At 42.9% G+C, this 27,817-nt stretch overlaps 3 protein-coding genes across 3 annotated transcripts in view; all 3 read right to left on the reverse strand.

Annotated features, from left to right (window-relative positions):
- LOC140355774 (actin-1) overlaps positions 1-25,254 on the reverse strand; it is an 87,697-nt gene extending 62,443 nt beyond the window's left edge. Inside the window, exon 1 of the mRNA XM_072440440.1 lies at positions 25,251-25,254. The gene's annotated coding sequence lies outside the window, so the exon portion shown is untranslated. The remainder of the gene's footprint in view (positions 1-25,250) is intronic.
- Positions 4,406-6,300, reverse strand: LOC140355751 (ankyrin repeat domain-containing protein 9). Its single transcript, XM_072440409.1, has 2 exons — positions 5,730-6,300; positions 4,406-5,523 (listed from the first exon to the last, which is right to left on the reverse strand). Exons 1-2 carry the CDS (start codon positions 6,129-6,131, stop codon positions 5,050-5,052), a joined length of 876 nt encoding a protein of 291 aa, XP_072296510.1. The 5' UTR covers positions 6,132-6,300; the 3' UTR covers positions 4,406-5,049.
- lrfn2b (leucine rich repeat and fibronectin type III domain containing 2b) overlaps positions 13,266-27,817 on the reverse strand; it is a 32,679-nt gene continuing 18,127 nt past the window's right edge. The window contains exons 2-5 of the mRNA XM_072440419.1: positions 24,697-24,757; positions 20,745-20,824; positions 14,711-16,107; positions 13,266-14,452 (exon numbers count right to left, since the gene is read on the reverse strand). Coding sequence (XP_072296520.1) covers positions 13,492-14,452; positions 14,711-16,086 — 2,337 coding nt within the window. The 5' untranslated portion in view covers positions 16,087-16,107; positions 20,745-20,824; positions 24,697-24,757 and the 3' untranslated portion in view covers positions 13,266-13,491. The remainder of the gene's footprint in view (positions 14,453-14,710; positions 16,108-20,744; positions 20,825-24,696; positions 24,758-27,817) is intronic.

The raw sequence follows: 27,817 nt of genomic DNA on the forward strand, positions 1-27,817 counted from the left end.
CGTTCTTGCAGAAGACAGAGCGCGCATCCCGGAAGGACACAGAGGGAATGATCTGTTCCACAGGGTTGTCTGTGGCTCGAGTGATTGCCTTTGGGGACCCTGGGCGGGAGGCGCTGGACTGGGGCCTTACAGGTGGACTTGGGTATCTGTGTCGCACTGGCGGACATGATGGAGGCAAGCGCACTCTGGACACCGGTGGTGCTATAACAGGCAGGCTGAAGGACGCATCACCCTCGTGGGCATCTGTGCTGTCACTCCTCAGAGGGGGCTGCATTGTCCCTGCTGCACTCCGGATGTGAATGATCGCACGTGCTTTCTGGTATAGACTACTGTCGGGATCAACAGCTGCGCCCTGCTGCCGTCCCTCTTCTTGTGGGCCCACTGGAGTGTCTGGATCGGCTGAAGAGACGTTATATTTTCCCTTGACACTTGCTCTGTTTGGCAAAAGTTCTACTGTGTTCTTCAGACGATGGGGTAATCCTTGTCTTTTGTTTATTGCTGATAAAGCACAATTTTGAGATGCCTTTTCATTTCCGGTTCTGCACTGTTTCTCAGTTATTTGAAAGGAATTGTCCATCAATACCTCTGGAGGGGGTGGGGGCAGGTTGTCCTCATCTGGATCGTCTCTGCTCTCTGTCCACACTTGAGCACCCTCTGCTGGAGTGTTCGACAGTGTTTTCCTGCTTGTCCTTATGTTAGTCGGTCGATTACTGAAGGAGTTGATCAGCCTTTTCACTGACGGGGGTTTAGGGCGCTGTGATGCAAACATTGAGTTTGTTTTATCCAGTCTTATATTTGAGCTTGGTCCCGTGATTGAGTGTCTTCGTACCTCAATTATGTCCGTAATGGTTTCATGTTGAGCTAAAGGCTGTCTCCTGGTTAAACTTTGGTCAAGTCCATCGGTCGTTGTCGCAGTTTGTGGTCTACGTCCTTTAGTTTGCATCCTGTGCATGTTGAAAAATGGTTGGCTAGGATCTGGGGGGGACGAGTTGGACCTCTGCCTTACAGGCATGTCATCGTCTTCTTCATCAATGTCATCCTCCTCCTTGTCTTCCTCATTATCCTCAATTGTGGGGTTACTGAGAAGAACAGCTCGGATGTTGGCTCCCGAAGCGCTGCTTCCAGACCCAGCACTGCCCCTGTGTCTTCGCTGTCGGTCTGAGCCGGTCAAACTGTCATTCTCTCCCCCAATGCCACTGTCTTCACTGTGCAGTGCAAAATCTTCAGGGTTACACTTCCCCATCGCAGCTGCCTCCACTTGGGCCAGAACCAGGGCTATCCTTTGCTCAGCAATGTGCTTGGCTTTCATTTTCCCAACGAGCATTTTGGAGAGAGATGTGAAGTACTCAACAGCTTCCTCCAAAGAAGTGTCCCCCACAGCCTGGAACGAGCCCCCCACACGCTTCAGTTTCTCTGTGGAATGCCTGAGCAGTAGCTGGAGTAGGTCTGGAGGTGGGTCATAATGACACATTTGATCATTGCTTGATTTCAGTACTGATGTAATAGGTGGGCCCATCATGCCAGAAGGTAAAGCCATGTACTCTCCATGTTCTTTTAGCATCAATTCACCCTCCTCTGCCATCTCCTCCAGAGCCTGGTTCATCTCTTCAAAATGCAGGACAAAAGCGGACATCATGGGCTGGAGGGAGAGCTGTGTGTGAGCCGTTTGGTCCAGCAGTTCTAGTAAGCTCTCATATTTGGAGATGTTCGGCTTGATAAAGGCATATGCCGCTTGGTGGGCTCTCACCATGTGCGGAGGGAAGTCCACTTTAGTGATGGAGGCCTTTCTCAGTCTTTTCTTCTTGTTTTTGGGTCTTCGCTGTTTTCTTATCACTTCTTCTGGTTCTTGGACTTGGGTGATTCCGTCGGGTGCCATCACATCCATCTCATTTTCCATAGTATTGTTTTTTGAGTCCGCAACAATCTGGCAGTCTTGGTCCGGAGCATATTCTTTGCCAGAGGGCAAAGGCAAACTTTCCATCACCTTTTCCTTTTCTTCTGATCCAGCTTTGACACAGTCCTGTGGGGATTCTTCCAACTGAGGATTGTCCAGAGTAGAGCCATTGTCTGATTTAGAGAATAACTTTCCTTTGGATGGCGAACACCCCATCGTGGGAAGTTTTCTTAACGAGTCTTAGAAAAATAAAAGTCTAGTGTCAGACACACAGCTCCTGAAGAATACTAAGTCACCTGTAACCTGCCGGGGAGAGCTTAGTGAGTGGACGGCTGCACAAAGCGGATTGAGAGATTTGTTTTTCTGTAGCCCAGATGGCTGAGGTAGCTCCGCACACACTTAGAGCTCCATCAGGTTGGACCATAAGCTTGCACGATAATCAGCTGCTGTTTTTAGATGCACCTACTGCTACAACTGACGTCTCTGTCGAAGCACTGCACAACAACAATAAGGTGACCATATTTAGACCTTTAAACTGGGACAAAAACAAGTCTCTAGCAGCTTGGATTATTTTCTATTGTCTTAAAGTTTAGAACAATAAATAGCAGAAATGAATTACAAGTAAAACAGTGATGAAGAGCTTTTCCCATGTTTTCTAAACAAAACCTTCTTTGTGGTATAATCCTAGAATTGAAATAGGTAACCAGCCAATATATTGTACTCAAAGTATCAGGAGGATTGGTTGTTAATTTGAGGGGGACATCTTGTCCTATAATACTGTCACAGGCTATTTAATTAGGAGACATACGGTCACTTTTGAAAATGGCCGTGGCTACAGAGCCGCGGCGCGGTGCAATAGCCCAGCAGTTTCAGGAGCCACGCCATAACCCTGACCCTGACTCTAACCCTAACCCTGACCCTAACCTTAACCCTAACCCTAGCCCTAACCCTGACCCTAACCCTAAACCTAACCCTGACCCTGACCCTAACCCTAACCCTGACCCTAACCTTAACCCTAACCCTAACCCTGACCCTAACCCTAACCCTAACCCTGACCCTAACCCTAACCCTAACCCTAACCCTAACCTTAACCCTAACCCTGACCCTAACCCTAACCCTGACCCTAACCTTAACCCTAACCCTAACCCTGACCCTAACCCTGACCCTAACCCTGACCCTAACCCTAAACCTAACCCTGACCCTGACCCTAACCCTCAGACTGTGTCAGGTGGGGGACCAATGGCCCTACCCTAGTAAATCAATTTTCAGAGTAATTAGTACACAACTGGTCACTTGTGCTCGAATGACTGTATATTTAAATTGTGGAAGAAACCATACTCCTTCACTAAATGTGTGGAAGAAGAGAATAAGTGAAGGTGCCGCATGTGAGATAAGTGTTAGTAAGAGTTAGGCTGGTTAGAGCAGTGCGAATATGACAGGACAGATTAAACATTAAACATATAGAACATTATTATATTATATTATATATACATATTATAACATTTTTGCCTATGTCCGCAGTTTGACCATCTTTGTAAAGTTTATAATGTTCCTTCCTGGTTTGACATGAGCAGATGTGACATAGGTAGAAGTAATTCAACAACTGTTACTTAGCAACTAAATTGTAAACAAGAGCCAAAACCCATGTTACACAATAGTGATTAAACAATAATCTTATCTGATAACACATTTCACACACACATTAAACTGCCAGAAAAATGTGTTTGTTGCATGTAAATTGTCCCTGCATCTTTAGATGGAATGTGATTCTGCTTTAGAAATCAGTTCTACTTCCTATCATTTTCAACTTTTATTTTTAATACTCTCTGTACAAACTACAAAATACAAAATATGTCAAATATTTACCACAAGGATGATCCCATCAAACTAAGTCAAATTAGAAAAACACAAGAACCTGTTAGATGCACTTTAAATGTTTTTGTTGTTGTTGTGGTTTTCAAGTCCCACTTTGGACAGTTTTACATTGGACACTTGAGTACATACAATTTATTTAAAAAAAACAAATTGGCTTCTTGGATAACTTTTCAGTTTGAATGGATTCGTGCTCATAGCTTTAGCGGCTAATTGCCCTGGAGCCAAGGCATGATAGAAAATGTCTGGTATGTACTTGTTTTTGCAAGTAAGTTTCAAGACCTTTAAACTGGGACAAAAACAAGTTGTCCCAGATAGGGACCAGGGGTCTCATTTATAATACATGGAATTCTCACTAAAAATTGGCGTACTGACAAAACAAACACTGCCTCAAACTCACAAAATGTTTATCTCTGGAACACCCTGGACAGAGGGAGGGGCTCGTCATTTGTCAGTCTTCTGTTTGAATGCGTACGATTTATGTTCTTTGGATAAAAATGAAATGGATAATTCCTATTGCAAAATCACCTCCAAAATAAAAAAAAATTACAAAGATAAAAATAAAAAAGACTCGAGGGGAAAATGATGTAATGAACATTTGAATCTTTTATGTTAATGAAAAAAGACGAAATTCACTCCTTCTCCCTGAAGATAGAATTATTTATATCTATTAGTGGTGTACGTACAGAACAAATGTTATGCAGTTCATTGAAATTGAAAAAAGGCCGTTAGATTTAACATCAATGCTTTCTCATCATGCCTTACAACTGACTTTTATTCAAAGACCAAGAGTTTCATATAAAGACCTTGCCTCTAAAATGATGTTCAAGAAAGTCTGTGGTATACAATCTCACACAATCCACTTCACAATTCATATTATTCATTCAAACAAACAAAAATCTAAAATTGTAAAATTTTTGTCTTGGTATAAAATGTAAGGGTATGAAAACCGAGGTGGACAGACGATGACTGTCTTGATACGGTAAGGCTCTGTATGTCAATGGTATGCTCACCTTTTAGATTAAATAAGTGGTGCCGGTCACAGAGGACCGACGCTCCCTGATTGGTGTCACTCCACAAATTTTAAAGCACCAATATCCAACATAAAAAGCAAATTTACAGTTCCTTTACGGCTTATAAAGGCTGTGTTGCTGATAAAAAAATATTTCAATGATATGACATGATAGTGTTACATTCATCGTCCTTGAGTTTTACAGAGAAACAGTTTAAAATGACTGGCTTAAAGTCCTCTTGCATGTCTTCATTGCCCAGGTGTGTACTGCTCATCTGTGCAGTTGCACAGTTTTGTCACCACTCTGGGGAAGGCATAAGGTCAGTCCAGCCGGTTTGAGGTTGGAGGGGATGGGCAGCTGCAGAAGACTGTCGGAGAAGGTGGTGGGGCTGAGCTGCTGAAAGACAGTCTGCATGGCACTGAGTAGAAGCGGAGCTGGCCTGAACCCTGCAAGGAACTGTACAGTGTCATGACCCAGGGCTCCACTCCAGCGAAGAGGCTCTTTGCGCAAGGCCTCCCTCAGGTGGAAGTGCACTCTGGGCATGAACATGAGGAGCGTGTCCAGACAGTGGCGCCGTCCGCTGCTGGCCGTGTCACAGTCTCTGAGCGGCTCCAGCAGGACGTCCAGAGGGGTCAAGCCCTGGGCATCAGGGACCACTGGGGATGCACCACTGCCCAGCAATAACAGCACTGCTTCAGGACGAACCAGCTCACAGGCCAGGTGCAGAGGTGTCCTGCCATCCCCCTGCAACACATGTATTCAGTTCAAGACAATTCATCAGTTTAGCTCTGGACAATGATTCCACTAACTCTCAATATAAAAGACAAACAATGTCAGTATGAATTATTATGAATAGCCTACGTTGAGGTCACTTTTAAAGGCCTGTTCAGTGTTGTTTTGCTGTACTTTAATATGTGTATTCAGAACTTAATTTGTTATCGTGTTCGCACCTGTGTGACACGGCCTCCTCTGATCGCAGGGGCCCCGCTGGGGACTCGGTGGGCCATTTGCAGGATGTGGCCAAGGATGAAGTACCTGTCATGGCGGACGGCTAGAGACAGGTGCGGGGCTGGTGTGGGGCAGCGGCAGAAGCCCTCTCCGGGCTCCACGAGCGCCTCCTCGGGAAAGTGTGACAATAAATACTGGGCATAACCCTGGTGGTCGTGCACTATGGCGTAGAGGAGCGCCTCCGAAGGACTGTACGTTTTCTGAGAGTTGTTCCCGTCGTCGGGGCAAAGGGCCAACATTGTCCGCATGTCCTCCAGCATCCACACGGGCTTCTGATCCCGCACTGCGCGGTAGAACAACAAGGACAAACAGCGGCGCTGCTCCAGGCACACGGCCGAAGACATGGCGTCCTCTCGGGGTCGGTCACTGCCGTCTCTGAGGCTCCGGGAGACGCAGAGTGGGTCCCCACCACCACACCATGTCAGGGTGTCCTCCTCTCAGCCTGGACCGTGTCAATCCGTCCCGCAGTGGGGACAGACATTCCGATACTGACAGGCCTGTACCGCGCATGCGCCATAGCGATAAGCTTCGCCACAAACGCAATGTAATAAAGAGCCACCGCCACTAGGCGGCAGCAGTTCTCCATTGGTAAGTCTGCTTCTGGTTAGTCCTGACTGAGACGTGAAATACTCACATTCTGAAGGGGTGCGTCTCAATTCTCCGTCCTCGCCTCCTCCTCTCCTCGATTCCTCAATTCTCCATAGGAAATGGGCACGGCAGTCCCACCGTCAGAGAGGAGCCGAGGAGTGAAAGCAGGAGGAGACATGAGCTGATGGTCAATTGGACACTTTGCTTTGACGAAAATGACGTAGTGACTGAGGACTATAATAATATTATTCAGAGCTTCTCAAACTTTGTCTTGCACGCTCCCCTTGGGAAATATAAAAAAAGTATCCACCAGCCTCTGGGACAGTTCACTGCTGGGACATTGTAGAAAAGGCTTCAGTTGTAGTCATCTGGACTCAGTTAGAAAAATGATACGTTTCGACTCTCATCCAAGAGTCATTGTCAATAAAAGAATTTAGGTCGAGAACTCTGATATTTGTACTATTCTGTGGTAAGTCCAGCCCATTGGGAGGAGCCTTCCTGAAGAGGAAAGAGTTGTTTGTTTCAACAGAAACTTACCCTCTTGGTATCTACGAGCCTATTCAGACCTTTAATGGGCTATTAGTCTCCCCTTTGTCTTTGTGAGACCCTGGCTCACCCACCCTGAGGACCTGATTAGCATCTAAATGTCCTGGTCCTCTACCTCTCTGGCGTTCAGTATACAATTATAGATACCAGGAAGATTGAATCTTAGTCCTCCATTTCTGTTTAAAGAAGGTCTTTCTTTTTTAACAAAAATAGCTTCCTTGACTCCTCTTTCAAACCATCTTTTCTCTCTGCTTAAAACCTTCACCTCACCGTCTTCAAACGAGTGATTAGAGGCTTCAAGATGGAGATGCACGGCACTCTGAGGTCCTGAACTTGTATTTCTTCTGTGCTGATAAAGCCTCTTGTGTAGAGGCTGTTTTGTCTCACCTATGTAACGTTCTTTACAGCTTTCTTCACTGCATTGGATAGAATAAACTACATTGCTCTGTTTTTGAGTCGGCAACTTGTCCTTAGGGTGAACCAGTTTTTGTCTTAAAGTGTTTCCTGGTTTAAAATAAACAGGGACTTCGTGTTGTCTAAAAATTCTCTGCAGTTTTTCCGACAGGCCAGACACATAAGGGATAGAAACACCCTTCCTTCTCTGTTCAGTTTCCCTTTTGTCCTGCTTCTTGGTTCTCTTCACTCTGTTGAGAGCCCAAGCGGGGTAACCACAGGCTGAGAGGGCATTTCGGACGTGTTTTTCCTCTTTCTTCTTGCCCTCTGAGCTGGTGGGCACACCTTGAGCTCTGTGTTGTAAGGTTCTGATCACACCCAGCTTGTGCTGTAGTGGGTGGTTGGAACCAAAGAGCAGATACTGGTCCGTGTGTGTAGGTTTCCTATATACTTCTATTTGGAGTTTCCCGTCCTCTCCTCTGATCGTGGAACAATCAAGAAAGGCCAAGCGATTCTCCTTAGCGTCTTCTCTTGTAAACCTGATATGTGGGTCCACAGCATTGATGTGATCAGAGAAGGTTTCCAGCTCTTGTTTCTTGATTGTTACAAAAGTATCATCGACATAGCGGAGCCACAGCTTTGGGGCAAAGCCTGAAAAGGAGGCCAGTGCCTTCTTCTCAAAGTGCTCCATGTACAGGTTGGCCACTATGGGAGAGACGGGCGAGCCCATGGCACAGCCATGAATCTGTCTGTAAAATTGTCCCCGGAATTGAAAGTAAGTGGTGTTCAGACAGATGTCCCATAGCGGCCAACCTGTACATGGAGCACTTTGAGAAGAAGGCACTGGCTTCCTTCTCAGGCTTTGCCCCAAAGCTGAGGCTGTAGCCTTGAGGAGAAAGTTCCAAACCGATTAAGGACTCACATGGGGTTGTACCTCTGTTTTGCTGTGCCTGAATGAACAACGCAAAGGGAAAGTTTATACAATAATGTAAATGATTGGTAACGCAAGACTAATGTGTTACTTTTATTGCACCATAGCGCAGTAACGTAACGCAATAGTTTTCCAGAGCAATAACGAGGTAACGTAACACATAGACTCACACATAGACCGCTTTCTGCACAGAGCTGACTCGTATCACTGCGTTTATGTTTCATTGTCTTCAAAGCTCATGGAATCAAAGCAGAAAGGAATCGAATGAACACACATTTTTCTTCTTTGGTGTTTTATGGCACTTGGTATCTAAGTGTTACATTACCGCCACCTACTGTAGTTGTACGTCTTGGACTTTATTCCTTAGACTCTATTCTCTAGACTTTAGACTTTAGCACACGCATTCTTTATAAGTCTAAATAATAAAGTACGCGTTGACTCATTTACATATTGATTGTCATAACAGTTTATCTACACTGATGTTGGGTGTTAAAACCTATATTAATCTACCGTTTCCTTCAAACGTGCCCATCATTTTTCTAAAGTTCTTTTACTTTGCTTAAACTGTAATTACTTTCTCTGTCCACCAGGAACCGCAGTAGAGCGCGCTATGCCAGTCTCACTATTTACTGTAATTTTTTTCATAGTTTTGGGTACGACTTATACTCCAGAGCGACTTATATGTGATATTATTTGTTATTTTCACACTGGCAACCGCATTTCACATGTTGATTGTTTTCACATGACAACCACAAGAGGGCGCTCTAGGCTCTGAGCGACGCAGAAGAAGAATCTGCACTTCCTCTACCTCCGGAGTTTGTGGAGTTGTTTAGAAGTGACACAGAGGAAGAAGAATTCAGTGGATTTAGTGATTTGGGGTAAAACTGATGCTTTGGTAAACTTGTTAGCATGTTCTTTATGCTATAGTTATCTGAATAACTGTTCATATGTTACGTTAACATACCAGACACTTACCACAGTTCTGTCTGTGCCTCATGTAGCTGAAGGTGTTAGCGTTAGCATACGTACACCTATTCACCATGTTCTCTCTTATTATTTTAAACTGCATTTCAAGATCAAATGTCTGTTCTTGGTCTTGGATTTTATCAGAAAATGCGACTTATATTCCAGTACGACTTAGATATGTTTTTCTTCTATTTTATGTGTGGCAGGATAGCCTGCAGGCGGGCCCCTGCCACTGCTTAGACGCTCCTGCTAGGTGAATTGATCAAGCGTACGTCCATAAATTGCTGTCTGGTGACGTCAGTCGGCCTCTGACCTCACACACTTCCTGGTTGCTGGGTGCTCCACCTCGCTCCTCAGTCCAGTGTGCTGCGGTGCTGCCATGGGCCCGCGTGTTGTGCGACCTCCGGGATGTGCGGCGTGCGGTTGGTTGGGCGACTATGCGGTAACTGAACGCTTTAACTGAACGCTTTTTGTGAGTTCTTTTATGACAACCTGTCTCCTATGAAGACAACGGACTGTGAACATCGACGATTTGTATTAATAAATGTATCAATAACTTAAACCATGCTTCTGTTGTTCCAACGACGAACTTGCGTGCCTTCGATTAGATTGGTCCTGAGCCAGAATCTCAGGTGGCGTTGTTGGAAATGTGAGTGTAAACTGTGAACATGGAGTAAAATAGTGGACGCATCGGTCCACTCTGCCACATTTGCCTGGTGCGACTTATAATAATATAAAAATACGGTAATATGCCTGATGCTACCAATCTCTAACGATAAACGTCTCCCAATGCAGTACATTTTTGTCCATAAGATTGTGCTATTTCCACTTATAGTGTTTTGCTTATATTTTGTAATGTTGAGCTCTTGATTTCAATCGAGTGCTTGATTTCATTGCCTTTATCATGCATTATTGTAATTATTTCCCATTTCTCCAAATGTCTCCCACCCCCTTGGCATGTCAATAATAATAATATTCTTATTTTTGTTATTAATATTATTATTATGGCGCATTACATTAAAGTCAGACCAACGTAATTATTTTCAGACAAAGGTGTTTGAACCTATGTTAAATATTTTTAATGTCACATTTACCAAGATTATGTGTCATCCCTGATCCTTTGCTGTTCTTCCTGTACTTTGTGTCGTTGCAACAAAACAGACTCACTGTGAGACAAATAACGTTTTATTATCTTCTGTCTGCCTCTTGAACTCTCGCTTGTGGTTCCTCCGTGGTTTCCTTGTCTCCTCTGAGCTTTGAGACACCACTTAATATGGCACATTTGACTGACAGCCAATAGAGCTCCTGCACCACGTGACATTTTATCAACTGCAGGGAAGAAGCAACAGTAAAGAATGGGAAAGTTGGCTTTTGGAGTTTCTCTTTGTCCTTAATTGAAGCCGTAAATAACAATACATCTTAAAATTGGATTCAATTGGCGACCATCACATGTCAGGGGTGTGCTTTTAATATAATCGCCCATTCGCAATCTGAATAATAATATCAAATGTTGGATAAATCGTTCCCCGAATAAAAACCCAAATCAAATCAGAAGTGCATTTGTAGCTTCATTAATGAGCGCCTGGACTCACCACAGTCCGTTTAGTGGCAGAAATCCTCTTTTTGTCAATCTGGAGCTTTATAAATCCAGTAAAATGCTCTGTCTTTCTTCTGCCCTGGATAATATGTCCATCCCGGAGCGCAAAAATAATCCGCAATCTCGAAAACTCTGATCAAATGTGATCATTGCAGCCGACGCCATTAGTTTCAATGTAAAAATCCTGCCGCCATCACTGCCTGTGCGAAGTTTTGTGGTCCATGCTGGGATAGCTCTATAGGCCCTTTTTATGAAACCGACCGGCTCGTTCTGGTTGTCCATTTCCAAAATGAATCAGCACAAGGTGGAGCAGGAGTTACAGATGGATAATCAGGGGCAGCATGTTAACCTTTAAAGACTTCACCTGGAGACAGAGTTCAATGGCCCAAAAATCCATCATTTTCAGAAAAGTCATCCGTTTTTAGTCCAGTTGTTGATCAGTGTAATATAGCATGCGTTACATCTGCAATAGAAACACAATGAGGTATCATGGCGTGTCGAGGACCCTCAAAAAGTGGAAAATGCTTTGAGATGACACGCATTTCCAGGCTGCCTCCCCAATAATCACCACACACCAATCAAAGAGGAGATCCTTTATATAAACAGGGAGTGAATATCAAAAGCTCAAGGGGGCCCAAATGTATGGCTCAATTTACCTAACCTCAATAAAACTTATCCATATCTTGTCTTCAAATGCGAAGTGAGAGGTTTACTTAACAGGCATCTGATTTACCCATCCATTCACACATTAAATCATAAATACAACAGGGCATGCATTTTTAAAGATTTTTCTGACCCGAAGACTTTATTTGAGAGTTGAGACATTTGGCAAATGGTCGAAGGCAGGACTCAAGACCACAATGCAGTATCAGCACTGCTCCTCTGACGAGCATGCAGTGAGAATCATCACTGCAGGATTCAAAATGTACATTTGCACAAGACGACAATGTTCTTAAAAAGAGCCATGTGCAGCTTCTTCAAATCATTGCTGTAAATTTGTGTCTGAGCACCACTGTTTGCGCTGATGATGGACAGATTCTTCTGCAGTTAGTTTTTGCTTAAAGGGGCACTATGTAGAGATGTTATTGCTTTATCTCAAATGTTCCACAAAATGGGACAAAACTTAGCAAACTCTATTGACACAGCAGCTGACATCAAACCGGGTGTAGGGAGGGGCCCTCACAAAGTCTAGGCGAATTAATCGTTTAGAGCCGAGGTTAACAAGGGGATTGCGAGACAATTTCAAAATATAACTGAAAAAATAAATAAAAATGACACTATACGTTCTGTTTCTCACAAAATTATAGTACAGTATAAGTTTAATTAAGTTAAATGTTACAATAAACTATTCGAATGAACAAAAACCTAATTTTTACAAATGTTTGAATTTGAAATTATTATTGCCCTTTGCTGTAGTCAGATGCAGTTATTTTGGGGGTCTCAGCCTCCTGATATAGAACACATGTGCAGCATGGTGGCAGAGCAGCTAGCACTGTCGCCTCACAGCAAGAAGGTTCTGGGTTCAACTCCTGGGCTGCCTGGGCCTTTTTGTGCATAGTTTGCATGTTCTTCCTGTGTCTGGGAGGTGCCCACTGCTCCTGAAGGGTCCCAACTCATCTCCCTCAAAGCTCCCCTGATTGGACCAAAGACCCCTCACTGTTTAAAACTGTAGACCCCATACATATATATTGTATGATTAAAATTATTATTAACAAACAAACTGGTGTTTTCCCCCCATACCAATCATAAATATAGTGCATATTTTACTATATAGTGCCATTTGCACTAATAATCACTTTGATAATCTGACCCACTGACCAGACAAAGTTCTCGGGACCCCTTGCAAGATCTTCTATACCAGTGGAAGATGTTTTATAATTTCACTTCATTTTTTTCATGGTAGGACATAAATATCTTCACAGAAAGTACCCCCTACATGTCTGCAAGTAAACTGCAGAAAACTGATCAAATAATGTCTATTATAAGTATAAGCCCTCTAAAAACTTTATGTAAATAAACCAAATTTATTGTCTTAATGTTGGATTGTTTTTTCCTGTAGCCACTGTCCTATGTGTACAATAAGAGCTATAATGATAATTTAAAAAAAACTATATCAAATATTACTAATTTGGCAATGAAGAAGTCACAGCATCCATATATAACTGCAATATGTGTCATATATTTATAAAAGCATCACATTTATTGAAAAAGATCTACACTGCACCATAGAGTCAGAGGTAACTGCATCCAAGATTCTGGATAGTAAAAAATATTTGCCCATTTTTGCATAAAATAAATCAATTTCCATTTTTTATTTTGATGAAAAAGCAAATTTACCTGTATACAGAAGTAACACATGAAATATTCTGTTGTTAGAGAAAATAAAGCACAGAAGGTCACAAGAGTACTTTTTGTCAGTCCTTCGGTAGAGTGAAGTGAGTGAAGTGAGAGGGCATACAGTGTAAAACAAAATATATTTGCAAATCAATATCTGAGGGAATCATTTTGTGTATAAAATTAGGTATCAAAGAATGTGGCCAAACAAAAAAGTCTGAAAGACCTTAGTACACATGTATTTACACATTTGCAGCATCATTATTTAACTGCTGCTTTATATTTCATTTTTCTTCAGCTCCTCCCTTTTCTTTCTGCACAACACACAACACAGAAACTGCTCTGTTGTCTACACAGTACTTTCAATGACCCATTCAGCACTGTCAGGAGTGCTTCCGCTTCCCCCAGGGTCACCCTCATCATCACTCTGGAGCAGCGTGCCGTTCACTGACATGCTCCTCTTAGTCCAGATGCGGCTGATGCGGCGTGGGCGACTGGCGCGCCGGTTGCCCTCACCTGAGTCCCCCATGTCAAAGGACTGGCTGCGCCTGGGCCGCTCCAAAGGCAGCATGAGCAGCCTGCTGAGGCGGGAGTCCAGTGTCCGTCCGAGCAGCGGTTCGTGCTCTATAGGATTAGTTAGTTTCACAGACGGGCCACCAACGGCCACAATGTCCCTTGGCTGACCCCCACGCAGCTCCATAGCAGTGAGGGCCCCAAGCAGATTGTCCAAGTTGTGCCTAGACTTAGGGGCAGAAGACCTCCAGATGTGGGCCAGTGTGCTGTTGGGGCTGTTGGAGCACCCAGGCATAGAGCCAGAGGAGGTGGATGAGGAGGTAAGGCTGCTCTGCAAAGAGCCACATTTAAACTGGACCACCTCATCCTGCAGTCCCACCACTACCTTCTCCTTGGGTCCCGAGGGGCCTGGACTCCGAGCTTGGGGCAGAAGCTGTCCATTTGGCCCCAAACGCCCCCCATTAGTCTGTGAGTGTATGTCTGTTAAGCCACTCATCTTCCCCAGGTGCTCGCCCTCTGCTGCCCTGTACCTCACCATGAGGATGACGATAAAGACTAGCAGTGTGGCCACAATGACCCCACCTACCACCAGGATCATGGTGCCCCCCAACAGCTGGTTAGGTAAGGCCTGGCACTGCGGATACTCATCCACGGTGAAGAAATTTGTGCAGCCTACCACGTTGGTTGCTGTTAGAGTGGTGGCCGTGTCATCCCAGGCTGCTAGCACACATAGATCATATCGTGTCCCAGACACCAAATTGGTGAGGAGGAATGATTGAGAGGAGGAAGGGATCATCCTGAGGAGAAAGAAAAAACAAGTCAGAGGAGTTAAGTTCTATATAGAGCAGCCATAATAGTACATAGTAAGAGTGAGGTATCAATGATTAGATAAATTCTGATGCCACATCACTGTCCTATGCCACAATATTACAACTGATTATGTACCAGATGCAGAATAATACACTTCTCTCAGCACTGTCCCCTGCATCTTAAAGATATCCACTATTCATCAATGGCAACATATTTAAAATATATCAAATATAGAGTGGTGGTACCTGTATATGAGCACCTCGTCATCGGAACAGTTGTATTGGAGCTGGTACATCTTCACTTTAGGGGCCATTTTACTGACTGTCCAAGTGACCAACGCCGACATGCCTGTCACCTCGGATACACTGACCTCCTTTTCAGGGGGGCTCTTTGAGGCCCCTTTGCTGACCTTGGTGGTGCTTGTGATATCAGAGAGGCGGGACTTGGGCTGTACAGGTTGCCCTGTGCCGTTGCTGAGGTGTGGAAGCTGCACAATGGACACTTCCACCGGTGCCGTGGACTCCCCCACTACATTGGCTGCTATGCATGTGAAGGTCCCATAGTCCTTGGAAGTGGTGATGGTGATGCTCAGAGTGCCGTTGGCGTACATAGAGGTTCGGGAGGAGTTTCCGAGAAGACGGCCATCTGGAGCAAGCCAGTGGATTATAGGGTTAGGGTCACCACTGGCCTCACAGCGCAAGCTTGCGGTCTGACCTTCTAACACCAGCATTCTGTGAGTATGCTGCATAATTAGAGGAGGCTGGCATATAAACTCCTCATCTTTTAAATTCCAAAAGTAACGCCCCTTCAGATTGGGTGGTGAGGCGCACGTTTCTAGATCATCATCTCTGTCCAGCCTCCTCAGCCACAGAAGTTCACAGTTGCAATGCAAAGGGTTCCCTCCAAGACTCAGGGACAGCTGCGGGGCAAAGGGCGTGGTCAGCACCATGGAGTCTTGAGCCCGGGCAAAGATGGGGTCTGGGGGCAGTTTCTGAAGACGATTAGAGGTCAAGTCCAGCCTAGCTAACCTCTCCAAATCCTTAAAAGTTCCATCTGGAATGTAGTCCAGAAGATTATGGTCTAGACTCAGCTGATGAAGGTTAATCATCTGCCGAACAGAGTCCCAGGGCAAAGACATGAGATTATTATAGGAAAGGTCCAAGTCCTCCAAAGTAGGGGCACTGTCCTCAAAGGCCTTGTCATGTATTCGGCTCAGCTGGTTGTTGTTGACAATGAGGTGCTGAATGTTGATAAGTCCTCGAAGGTCATCTGGACCGACCTCTGTCAGACGATTGTTGTCCAAATGCAGTGAACGGAGTGTCTCCAGATCTCCAAAGGAGAAGGGCTGTATGTAACTGATGGTATTCCGGGAGAGTGTCAGATCCACCAGGTCACTCATGTTGGCAAAGTCCAGCTGAGTAATGCGGAGGATGTAATTCCCACCCAGACGCAGCTCCACTGTCCCGCGGTCAATGTCTGGAGGCACAAACAGGAGTCCTTTGGATGGACATAGTGTACCTAGGGACTCAGACAGGTTCTGGCACGAGCAATACTTGGGACAGGCTTCAGTAGTCATAGCTGTAGCTCCAAGCAGCAGGAGGCAGCACAGGAGGCGCTCCATGGCCCAGTCATACACATCGGCCTGTGAAGGGACACACATGTGAGAAATGTTATTTTCGTTGTACAACAAGACAAAACTACAGCTCACTGCAGGAAACAAAAATAGGACCCTTCTATCACAGGACATGACCACACAGGAAATGTATTGTGGACAGCTCCCAATCTCTCGGTGAAACATCAGTTGTAGTTGTGTTCACTTCACGAAATATTTTACAGCTGACAATCTAAAACCATAAAACAAACTGTTTCTTCTTTTGGGCTTCTATTTCTTATGTGATATACACTAACTGCACTTCTATGCTTCTTCTGATGTTTTACTGTCTCATATGGTTCACTAAAGCTGGAGTTCCCAAACCTTTCAAGCCGGGATCCCCCAAAAAAACATGCAAACAATTTGTGTCGTAGTTCTCGGTAGACCGGTCTTGTCTCGAGAGGAGGAGAAGAGGGACAGAGGAGACACAGAGGGAGAGGAGAGGGCCAGAGAAGAGACAGTGGGAGAGGAGGAGAAGAAGAGGGACAGAGGAGACACAGAGGGCCAGAGAAGAGGACAGAGGAGACACAGAGGGCCAGAGAAGAGGACAGAGGTAGAGGAGGAGGAGAAGAGGGACAGAGGAGAGACACAGAGGGAGAGGAGAGGGCCAGAGAAGAGACAGTGGGAGAGGAGGAGGAGAAGAGGGACAGAGAAGAGGACAGAGGAGACACAGTGGGAGAGGAGAGGGCCAGAGAAGAGGACAGAGGTAGTGGGGAGGGAGAGGACCGACAGTGGGAGAGGAGGAGAAGAGCTCTCGGAAAGACCTGTATATTTGCAGAGCAATGAGGCTGTTGTGCCAGTTCAGGGCTTCATGCACAAACCATTGAAAGACAGTCAGAGCTAATGACAATGGCATAAAAAATAAATTGCACTTATATCAAACTCTCATCATTACTGTTAGTTATTTAGACATTTTGTATATATTCTCAGTCTTGGCCTTGTCTCAGTTTTGACACTCAGCGGTCTCTATTAGTGCAGTTTTGACTAGTACACTACAAATTTTGGCAGCTTCAGTGGAGTGGAAAAGCTGAAACACTGATCTACCCAGTTGCTGTTCTGTGCTGTTGGCTTTGGGTTCTACCATAAGCTCAGGAGAAAGTTAGTTATAGCATGTAAAAAAGTATATTTTCTTCGATATATACCATACTTTTTGGGCTATGCAGCGCTCCTGAATAAAACCTGCGTACACAAAATTTACAAAGAAAAAATAAATAGTACATATACGGGCCGCACCGATAAGTCGCAGGTGCCCATGATGAGATCTGTACACACGGTAGTGTTGCGTCTGTTGTCTTTTGAATGAGGGTCTCGTGGCGCACCCATGGTCTGCTGCGTCTAATTAGACACATTTCTCAGTGAATATGAGTTGGATTGTAATAAAACACACAGAATTTAAAAGTTTAACATACAGAAAAGCCCTCTGAGCTGTCCCCTCTGTCCTTGATGACTCTGTGTGAGCTGATTTACCTGTGTCTGTGTCTTCACATCTGGTTCATCTGCTCCTGAGCTTATGCTCAGCGAGTGAGTGTTACGTTGTAACAAGATAGAGATATTTACACAGAAAGATTGTTCACACTGATGCAGCGGTTGTCTTTTGACCCGTGTGTCAGGTCGGGCCAATGCGGCAGGTTCTAAACTGTAGACTGCCGTATATATTTTGATAGTATTCAGTCTTGAAAAGTTCTGATTTATATGCTTGAATAAAGATTCCAGTCAGAAGGTTATAATGGTCGTTCCTTTGTTTAATTTCTTGATTATAATATCTCATTATTTGTAAACATTCATTAAAAGTTCTGTTTCTCCAAGACAAATGTCAAAGCTTTTCTTTTCAGATTTTTTGGCTCATAGGCTTTATCAGACGGGAGAGGAAAGTGTGAAATGGGGGATGAGAGAGAAAGGAGGACATGCAGAATATGTGGAGATTTGAACTCGCGACACTGGGGCCGGCTGCACTTGGAGCCTGGCATGTGTGCTGTGCCATAACCGCTCCACCGGGCAGCACAAAAGCTTTTTATTTGATTTTCTTTTACAATCTAGTAAAAACATTACACCTTTTGTATTCTAGACCTTAAATCTCACGTTGATGCGGTTTGGTACAAATCCTGGATCATAAGCCAACCTGCTAGATTTGAATGTATTTGTATAGTTTGTATGTTTTGATGAGCTCCTGACCTAAACGTGGAATAAGATTACATTTTTTTAGATATTTTTCTATAGAGGAAAAACAAGGGATAGAGATTTTGTTGACAGATCTATATTGAGATCGTTCAAGAAATTCCGTTTGCCATTAACATGGGAAGGTTTTTCAAAAGGTCAAGGGGGGTTGTGGGTAAGTGGATGGTAAGTGGATGGTAAGTGCACAAATACAAAGACAAACATGCTCTCTATGAATATTGACGGGGATATGGGTCTATGCTCACATCAGGCAGAAAAAAAGAGGTTGGATTCTATTTTCTGAAATCTATGCGTGCATGACTCCCTACACGGGTCTTGCGCGGACTGTGTGGACGTTTGCGTTTAATGCTGGTTAAAAAAAACTGTACCCAAAAAAAAGCAGATTTTACGCATGCAAAGGACGAAATACGCTTGCAGTGAAGCCTTGGCCTTACTCCCAGTTTATGTGTTTACCTGGACTGAGGAGGAGGATTAGACCTTCAGATCTTCTTTATTGTTAAGCTGATACACTGTGCTTTGTTTTGGTCAATGTAGGCTTACGTTAAACCTGGTGCTTTTTGTGCAGAAAGTCGTGAACACCTGCGCTGTTACAACTGTGCTGTGTATTTATTGACTCATTGACAAGATTAATTTAAAGTCAAGGCATGAAAAGTTGGCATCCAAAACTCCCATCTGGTCTAGACTCGAGCCGAGTCTGATGGCAGAACTCAGTGAAAGTTTTCTTAAAAGGCAGGGGGAGTGAAAACATGCAATCGTTTTATAATTTATCGGACATGTGTGCCAAACTTCACTAAAAGGTCTCTTGCCCTTTAGCAGTTTAAGTGATCATAGTATTGCAATATTGAATTTACAGCAACAGCCCTAGTAGCACTTGTTAGTACTCAACATATTTAACCATTCACTTGTTGAAGTGTCAGCTTTTGGAGCTTGAGTGGATAATCATTTTAAAGTACAGGCTGTTCCACAAAAGTAATGCAGATTGAGCTGTGTCCAAGTTTTGTCCTTGTGGATCAATAAATGTGTGTAACTGTCAGGTGCATGTGATTGACACTGAAAACTGAATTGTACCTTGTAAAACATAGCAGAGCTGTTGCATGGTGTAGTCACATCATGTGTCAGTCTCATTATCCAAGAGAGCCATTCAAGCTGTATTAAGTTCCTATCTGGATTTGTACCTGAAAGCTGTCCTCCCACTCGCCATGCTTCTCTTTTCTCACAATTGGCCTGTTTTTTTCCCGTGGATTCAGAAAAACCAGCAGCATCCGTCCATATGGTTTAGTCACGGTTTGCACCAGAGATGACAGTGGCCATATGGCACCTGCTCAAATTGCAGGAAGACAACTCTGACTGGGATTTGCAATTGAAACGTTTTACTAGAGTGATAATAATATTTTAATTTAATCCAATTTAATTCAGTAGAAGAAGTCCTCTAGGATATGATGATTGATCTTTATTTTATTTTATTAAAACTAATAAAAAAAGGCTTCACGGCTCAATTCAATAGCAAGGACCACGTCACAACAATGGAATACAAGGGAATATTTATTGATAAATTGATGAAGATGACAATGAAGATGATAGAGACATGGGGCAGAGAAAAGATGATATTTACATACATACATGCTTTATAGCATAATCATAGTTGGGAGCTTCCTGTTGGCTGTTTTGTACACTTTGTGTCTTGTTACATACACTCAACAGAGTGCTAAATGTGTAGGAGATAAGGTTTGCAGGAAATTGAATATATATATACAGTACAGAGACCAGCAGAGGAGCGTAGAGATCTGGGGACATAGTATATCTGTTCTGAATCTCCTCCATAAATGACATTTCCTGTGATGTGGCTCTAAGAATCTTATCTGCTGTTTTGTAAGTACATAAATCATTTCTAGACTCGTTCTGTGACTTTATCTCGTCTAATCACGATCAGTACAACCATTTGCTGAGACCCAGACGTGAGCCAGCTTGAAATGTGCTGAAATCATTATTAAACTGTATATATACTGAAGCCAGTAGATGGAGGTAAAACCTAGGTAGTCCAGGGGAAACCCAGAGATTCAAATGTAAGTTTGTTTGCTATGAACTTTCATTTTTGTTTTGGTTAAATCATGAGATGCCAAACTAAAGGTTCTCAATACAACAATACAAATAATGCATACTGTTTCTCCTTTATGTCTTCAGGTTGGGATTTACTCCATCTCAGCCGGTAAATCCAGAGAAATGCTAACACGGCTCTCTTCCGGCCTGTTAACTCTGAAAATGTCATCCATTTTACAGTCTGCGAACAAAGCTACTCAGATGGGAAATGTGTGATCACAATAGGATTCACTGAATACACGCGGCTTGCCCTCTTCACGCAGTGAAACAGAGAAACTCTCTTTCTCTCTTGCTGGGTAGTAGAAGGTCGAGTGAAAGATAAACTCGGTGTCCAGTATTGGTGTTTGAGCTCATACCTGAAGCGTACTGTCTCTTTGCCATAGGTTCTCTCCTGGCTAGTGTCTCCACTTCCTCACCGTTGAGACAAACTGAACACCTGCAAGGCACAATTTTAGATTGTACAGTTAACATAATCATATTTAAGAAACACAGTAGTGTCTGCAGTGCCCATTCAGGCAAATATAAGTGGTCCAAGTGCATTTTGGATCAAATTCCATGCAAAACCCTTACCGCATGACGTTTAGGGCGTTTACTGCGCTCCAAACTGCGGCTGGCACATGTGGCTGCTCTATCTCCGGGGAAAGTGACAACTGCACATGCGCAGTACTATATCTAGCTCCAAAATAGTTCTTTAAACAATAATTTAACAATATTAAAACACTTGTATCATAATGTAACAGAAATAGTTATTGATTACTGACTGATGTATAAATTATTACCACATGTACTATGTCATACATACTTTAAATAAGTTTGGGGTGTTGGCGTGAGATGCCAAAAAGTATCTATATTTATTACCAATTCCACAAAGACAGTTCAGGGTCAAAAAGTAGAAATATTGTTTTTCAAATAAAGCTCTGTCATAGCTTGCCAGAGTTCCCATTAGGCCTTGAAAGCACAAGCAAAAACATATTCAGCAGTACTTAAGGGCTCTCTGCTCAAACACTTTTCCCCACTCGGCCTTTTGGCCAGGCTTTTTCCTGCCTGAGTGAGTGACAGGCAGATTTAAGTGAAATACGAAAACCCAGAAGAAGAAGATAGCTTTAGTCAAATATATTTGTGATATATCAGAAACTTAACTCTGGAAAATTGTGATATATATATATATATATATATATATATATATATATATATATATATATATATATATATTTTTTTTTTTTTTTGGAATATCAGCTGCCACCACACTACCCTATTACAACATAATCATTTTACGCCCAAAGGCTTTATTTGACTGAACAGCTTGTAAAATAAATCAAGCAGCTTGAAATTTGGAGAGAGTATCGACATTTAAAATAAATAAATAAATGTAATAGTCAAGACCTTAGTAGACCTTTGTTTGCTGTGTAAAATGTGATGTTCTCATTGTGCTGGTGTTCTTGTAAAGTCTGCCCCAGAACAGAAGAACAAGACTGAAAGAACCAATCCTGGGCAGGTCCATCCACTTCTGGGAAGATGGAGCTTTTACTGTGTTTGCAATGGAACTATTAAATATTTTAACACTCTTCCATGCCGTGTATGGGCCCCAGGGCACAGATGATGGCAGAGTGACACAAGCCCTGCTCTACTCTACTCAAATATGGATTTCAGTCAACAGAGAAGACTGTGGTGAGTTGGTTTTGCTGATGTGAGTGGGATTCATAAGTAGCAGAGATTGTGTGAAGAACTCATTGAAAACAACAACTTTCAACAAATTTGTAAAACTACGTGTCGTGACAGCAGTAATTGTTTTATGTGCTCTCCTCAAATTCATTTGAAGTAAAAATGTATTTTCAGGACAACACTGCTCTGTGAGACCCCCTGAGTGATAAACACATCGGGGACACAGTGTTTCTTTCATGGCACCTTCTGTGCGAGGGAAATAATAATACGATAATGCGCTAAAGCAAATTGGTTCTTGGTTTGTCTATTATAGCACCGTACCTGTTTTTATATATTATATTTTTTCATTAAAAAGGACCAGAGGGGAAAAAAATAATTATGTCGGGTTGAAAATAAGAATTTGGGGAAAATAAGGCTAAGGTTAAGGCACTTATGGTCCAAGATGAGTGGCCCATTTTGTCCAGTTTCTGTTAAATTTGTCTTTTTTCACGTTGAGTCCGTATGTGATTTGTTCCATTGTCCGTCTGTCAGTTATGTTGGTCCAGTCCTTAGTCATTGGTGCAGTTTGTGTTATCCCTTGTTTTGTGATGGCCTCTTTTCCAGCCGCAGAAAGTATGTTCCAAAGGTATTCCATTTGTGTTATCCAAGGCAGGGGTTTTGAGGCGCAAATACATAGTTCTCCAATTGAGTGATGGTGTTGTCAATCTCCCTATGAATAATGAGCAAACACATTTATTTTTTCACTGAAAATGAACATTTTCTTTAGTTATGGGGAGATAAATTGGGTGAGAAACTCGTTTACATGCACAGAGAATTTCAATTGCGCAAAACAACCAAACTCATTTTACACAGACAAAATGATTCACTATAAAGGATTTAGTGTTAAAAGCTGCACTGAAATTAAAAAAGGATAAGAATATGTGAGCGTGGCTGTTACATCTTGCTTTTTGGAATCATTAGTGCGTTTTACCAAGACAAAGGCATGATATTTTTAACATTATGGTTCAAGTCATTTTCCCTTTAGCTGCAGAAGCACGCGTAAACAAACTCTGGGGGTAAAAATATCTGCACAAGTGCGCGCTCTTCTGTTTTTGTTGTGTCTTCATTAAAATCTAAGTTTCACCCGACCCACTCTGACCCACTTGGAGCCGCATAGACTGCATTTTCCAACTGCCAACACGATCTGAATAGTTAGTGCCGTAGTGCAGTGACAGCGCCCAGGGGAAGTCTTTTTTGTTTTTCACAGAAAGAGAAAAATAAAGGTTGACCTGAATACAAATGTAGGCAACAATATATACATGTCCTGCTGTACCTGCCAGACTCTAAGTACAGTACACTGCACATCGGTATCTGGCGTCCACCGGGAGACAAAAGCTATTTTTAGACTCAGAGATGTGGAGCAGCTATCTTTGCCTAAGTATCAGCCGGAGCTAATTAGACAACAGCACAGGCCCATTGCGGACTCTGGGCTGTTTCTATGAACTTTGATGTTATTCAAGGCTAGTTTTTCTCCAGGGAAGTCCTACTGTGGAATAGTAGTACAATAGATCAGCGGTGAGGCAGTGCGGCTCACACTCCACAGCTTCCACACAGTATCAGTGGCCTCGGACCATCAGGGTGAGAGGGTTAGTCAGCCACATTGACACTGGAGCAACGTGGGATCAAGACAAAGCATGCTGGAGGTCTAAACACACTACTATGTGTCTGCACAACCTTTTCAGACTACGGTTTAGTTTTGATACTGGCAGATGAGATGACCACTAGTAACAACCAACATAATGGTGGTATAATAGTTATCTTTGTTAAATTTTGACGGAGCAGCTCATTTCAGCACCCAAACAGTTGAATTGTGTTAGCTTTTCAAGGCTGCATTTAGCCATCCATCTGCCAATTAGCTGCTGCTCCTGGGAAGTGGAAACACAATATCTATCCATTATGTGTGCTGGCAGGAGGCACCCGACCCCACAGGGAAAGTCTCTGCTCAATTTATTACAGTGATAGGCCATCCTCCCCTGAGGGCCGAGAGTGCACTGAGCACAGTGAGACACAGCCTGACTCTCAGATATAACAGACCCGATATAACACCAGAATCTTGCCCTAACAAGCTGCAGTAGCTGAGACAAGACGACTTCTTAAAACATTTTCACCATCTCACACATTTTCTTTCTTTTCTTTTCTTTTTTTTAAGGATCTTTTGGCCCATAGGCTTTATTAGACAGCTGAGCATGAAATGGGGCTGAGAGAGAAGAGAGGACATGCAGCAAACTGTTAGAGCCGGGATTCAAACTCGCGACAGTGCGGCCGGTTGCACATGGAGCCTGGCATATGTGCTGTCGCCTTAACCAATCAGCCACTGAACAGAACCAGCTCACAAAATGTTCAATCTGAATTTACATGGTCTATGTTATGAAATTAATTTGGGCTTGCATGATATTGAAAAAAGTGTGATATGCAAAATGGGGGTTCAGTACTGCAATATCGGTATTATTGCGATATTTCGCTCTCATTCAAAAATATTGTTTTTATTATTATTTTTGTTTGTCTTATGGAGGATGAGTATTTCATTTATTCACATTTAGGTAAAAGGTATGTTCAATTATAATTACTGTTACCATTCCTGTTTTTTTTAACAAAGTAAGCGCTCACCGTTTGAATCTTGACCTGAGTTTACAGGAACACAGCTGTTCAGCGAGCTCCACGGCCATCCCTGCAAAACACAACAGGAAGTCAGGTTTCATCAAAATGGAACATCAAAGAAGAACTCAACAGACATAGTGCAGCTAAACGTGTAGGGTCTGATTTGTCTCACATATATGATAGACATGTGTTTCATAAAGTCTTGAGAATCATCTGATCAGGCTCTCGCTGTTCAGTTTGAGCTGCTGAGTGGCTGACCAGACGGACAGACGGACATACTTTGGCCTATTTTAGCAGATTTACGGCCTATTTTGTTTTTTTTTAAATGTGCTTTGAGTATTTGAGGACGGGGAAGAAGTCTGCGCTTTTCTCTGACTGGATTCGGCTTGTTCCTGTTATGTGACACTTTGACCAATCAGATTCAAACATTTGTCATGACGTTACACCTTTTCCCGACTGCTTTCCTCAGTCCAGATAGATATTGTGTAGAGTGATGCACATATAAACCATGAGCCAGGTTAGAGAGTCTGCAGCAGAGTACAAAGCATGTCATGTTTGTTTACACCATCTGACTGCAAACTAAAGCTGCACAATTTGGGAAAAATATCTAATATTGCGAATATTGCGCTTGTGATTAGATTTGCGATTTATGTTTTTAAATAAAGGATTCTGTTAAAATTTCCCATTTTGAATGTGTCCAGGAGAATTGACTTAAAATTAAAACTGAAATAGGCCTATGAACTGATAAACTAAAGAATCACATTTTCAGAACATGTTTGTACAGATCTAAACTACAGGATTAGCCATTTTAATGGAGCAGAACATAATGGACTCTTTTGATATATGTGGAGGAATTATGGCATTTAAAAAATGGCCTTTGCCAATTGCTTCCAATCAAATTCCAATCAAGATTTTGAATTGATTGCAATTAATCTTGCAGCTTGTAGTAATAGTACTGAAAATGTATTAAATTTCCCTTTTCTGAATAATCAATAGCCTCTCGAGAGGCCGAAACATATCAGGTAAATGAGCAAACACTAAGACTGTGGCACATCATAGTCTCACACGTCTGTCAAAAAGGTCAAAGGTCAACGTTCAAATTAAAGTCTATATGACTTAGAATACACATTTCACGAAAACACAATCATATTTCAGATTTTGTCCCTTTTGGGCTAGCGCTACAGCTATGCCCCCTTTTGGGTGAAAACTGTTTACAGGTTTTCTTATTCATTTTTCATTCATACAGGGAAAACCCAATAATAAAACACAATACAGAATAAACAAACAAACAAACACACACACAAACGCACACACACACACACACACACACACACATATACACACACACACACACACACAAACACACACACACACACATACACACACACAAACACACACACACACATACACACATACACACACACAAACACACACACACACACACAAACACACACACACACACACACACATACACACATACACACACACACAAACACACACACACACACATACACACATACACACATACACACACACACACACAAACACACACACACACACACACACACACACATACACACACACACACACACATACACACATACACACACAAACACACACACACACACACACACACACACATACACACACACACACACACATACACACATACACACACACACAAACACACACACACACACATACACACACACACACACACACACACACAAACACACACACACACACAAACACACACACACACACACACACACACACACACAAACACAAACACACACACACACACACAAACACACACACACACACACAGTGGCGGGAGGTGTTGCATCCCAACATTTACAACTATTTCATTCAATCTCCAGGTAAATTGTTTGACACTATACACCTCCATCCCTTGGGATTGAATTAAAATATTCACCAACTTCTCCGTCCATGGCTGCTGTGTCGCCAGTATCAATATTTAGTTGTATTTGGTGGCACAGGAAGTGTGACAGCAGGTGTTTGATATGAAAACACATGCATCTAATACACACATATATGATTAGCTTTGAGTCCAGTCAGTCAGTTTAAAACCATTGTCAGTGAATCGTCTGAAGCCAAAACACTGGCCCTTTACATTCCTTTTGTCTTTGGCAATTCAGTAGAAATCACTAAATATAATTTGGACGTTTAATTGAATCTGTTTTGGAACTCATCACTACTTCCTGTAAATTTAAACTCTTACTTTAATGTGGATGTGTGTTCTAAGTGCTGCATATATATTCTGCATATTGTGCCTGAGTCCTGGATTGGCTGTGGGTGTCTACATCCCTGGATTGGTGCCTCGCTGCTCCGCTTCACCAATCCTGACGCTGCACCTGTCCAGCACCACCCAGCAGCTGATCGGGCGGCTCAGACTCAGTGTCTAGTTTGCCTTCTGTTCTGTGATTACTATATTCTTCTGTGTGTGTCTGACACTAGACGTCCCTTCGTTTGAGGATTCACTTTCAGTTATCTATTTTGTTATGTTGACTCTGGTCGAGTTTGTTTTTTTGTTTAACAGTCTTATTTACCTATTTTTATTGTAAATTAAACTACTTGCTTTACCATTATACAAGCTGGATGTGTTCCTTTCCTTTTCCCTAGCCGAACTGAGTTCGTAACATAAATATTAATATTTTAATATTAAAAAACAGGAGAATCATTCTCAGTCCTTTCCAATGCAGTCTATAGTTTGTCACGCAGTTCTTTTCTTGAACCATCTTTTCCATCAGTTTCATTAACGATTAGGGATGCGTACCGCTACGACGGACCTTTTCGGTTCAGGTCCCAAAAAAACGAAACCCCGGTGATTCGGTTCTGGACTCATTAAAAATCTACCACTCACATTCTATATCCTTTACGTTCTAGAATCTAAACCATCTTAAACCTTCCATAGATCGCGAAATTCGCGCTGGAAAAGACGTAAACGCTGTCAATGGCCCGGAGCATCAGCGACGCACGCGTCTTCCCCGCGGCAGAAGTTGAAGCCGGTGAAATGAGTTTAAAGATGCCAGAGACCGAACCTTCGGGAAGATCGCTGGCTTAATTGAATCGTTTGTAGCCGCCGCTTGTGCCGCTCCGTGTGTTAGTT

This window comes from Eucyclogobius newberryi, unplaced genomic scaffold, assembly GCF_026437365.1.
Source record: "Eucyclogobius newberryi isolate DKJ021-1_F unplaced genomic scaffold, fEucNew1.0.hap1 SCAF_1, whole genome shotgun sequence".
Taxonomy (NCBI): Eukaryota; Metazoa; Chordata; class Actinopteri; order Gobiiformes; family Gobiidae; genus Eucyclogobius; species Eucyclogobius newberryi.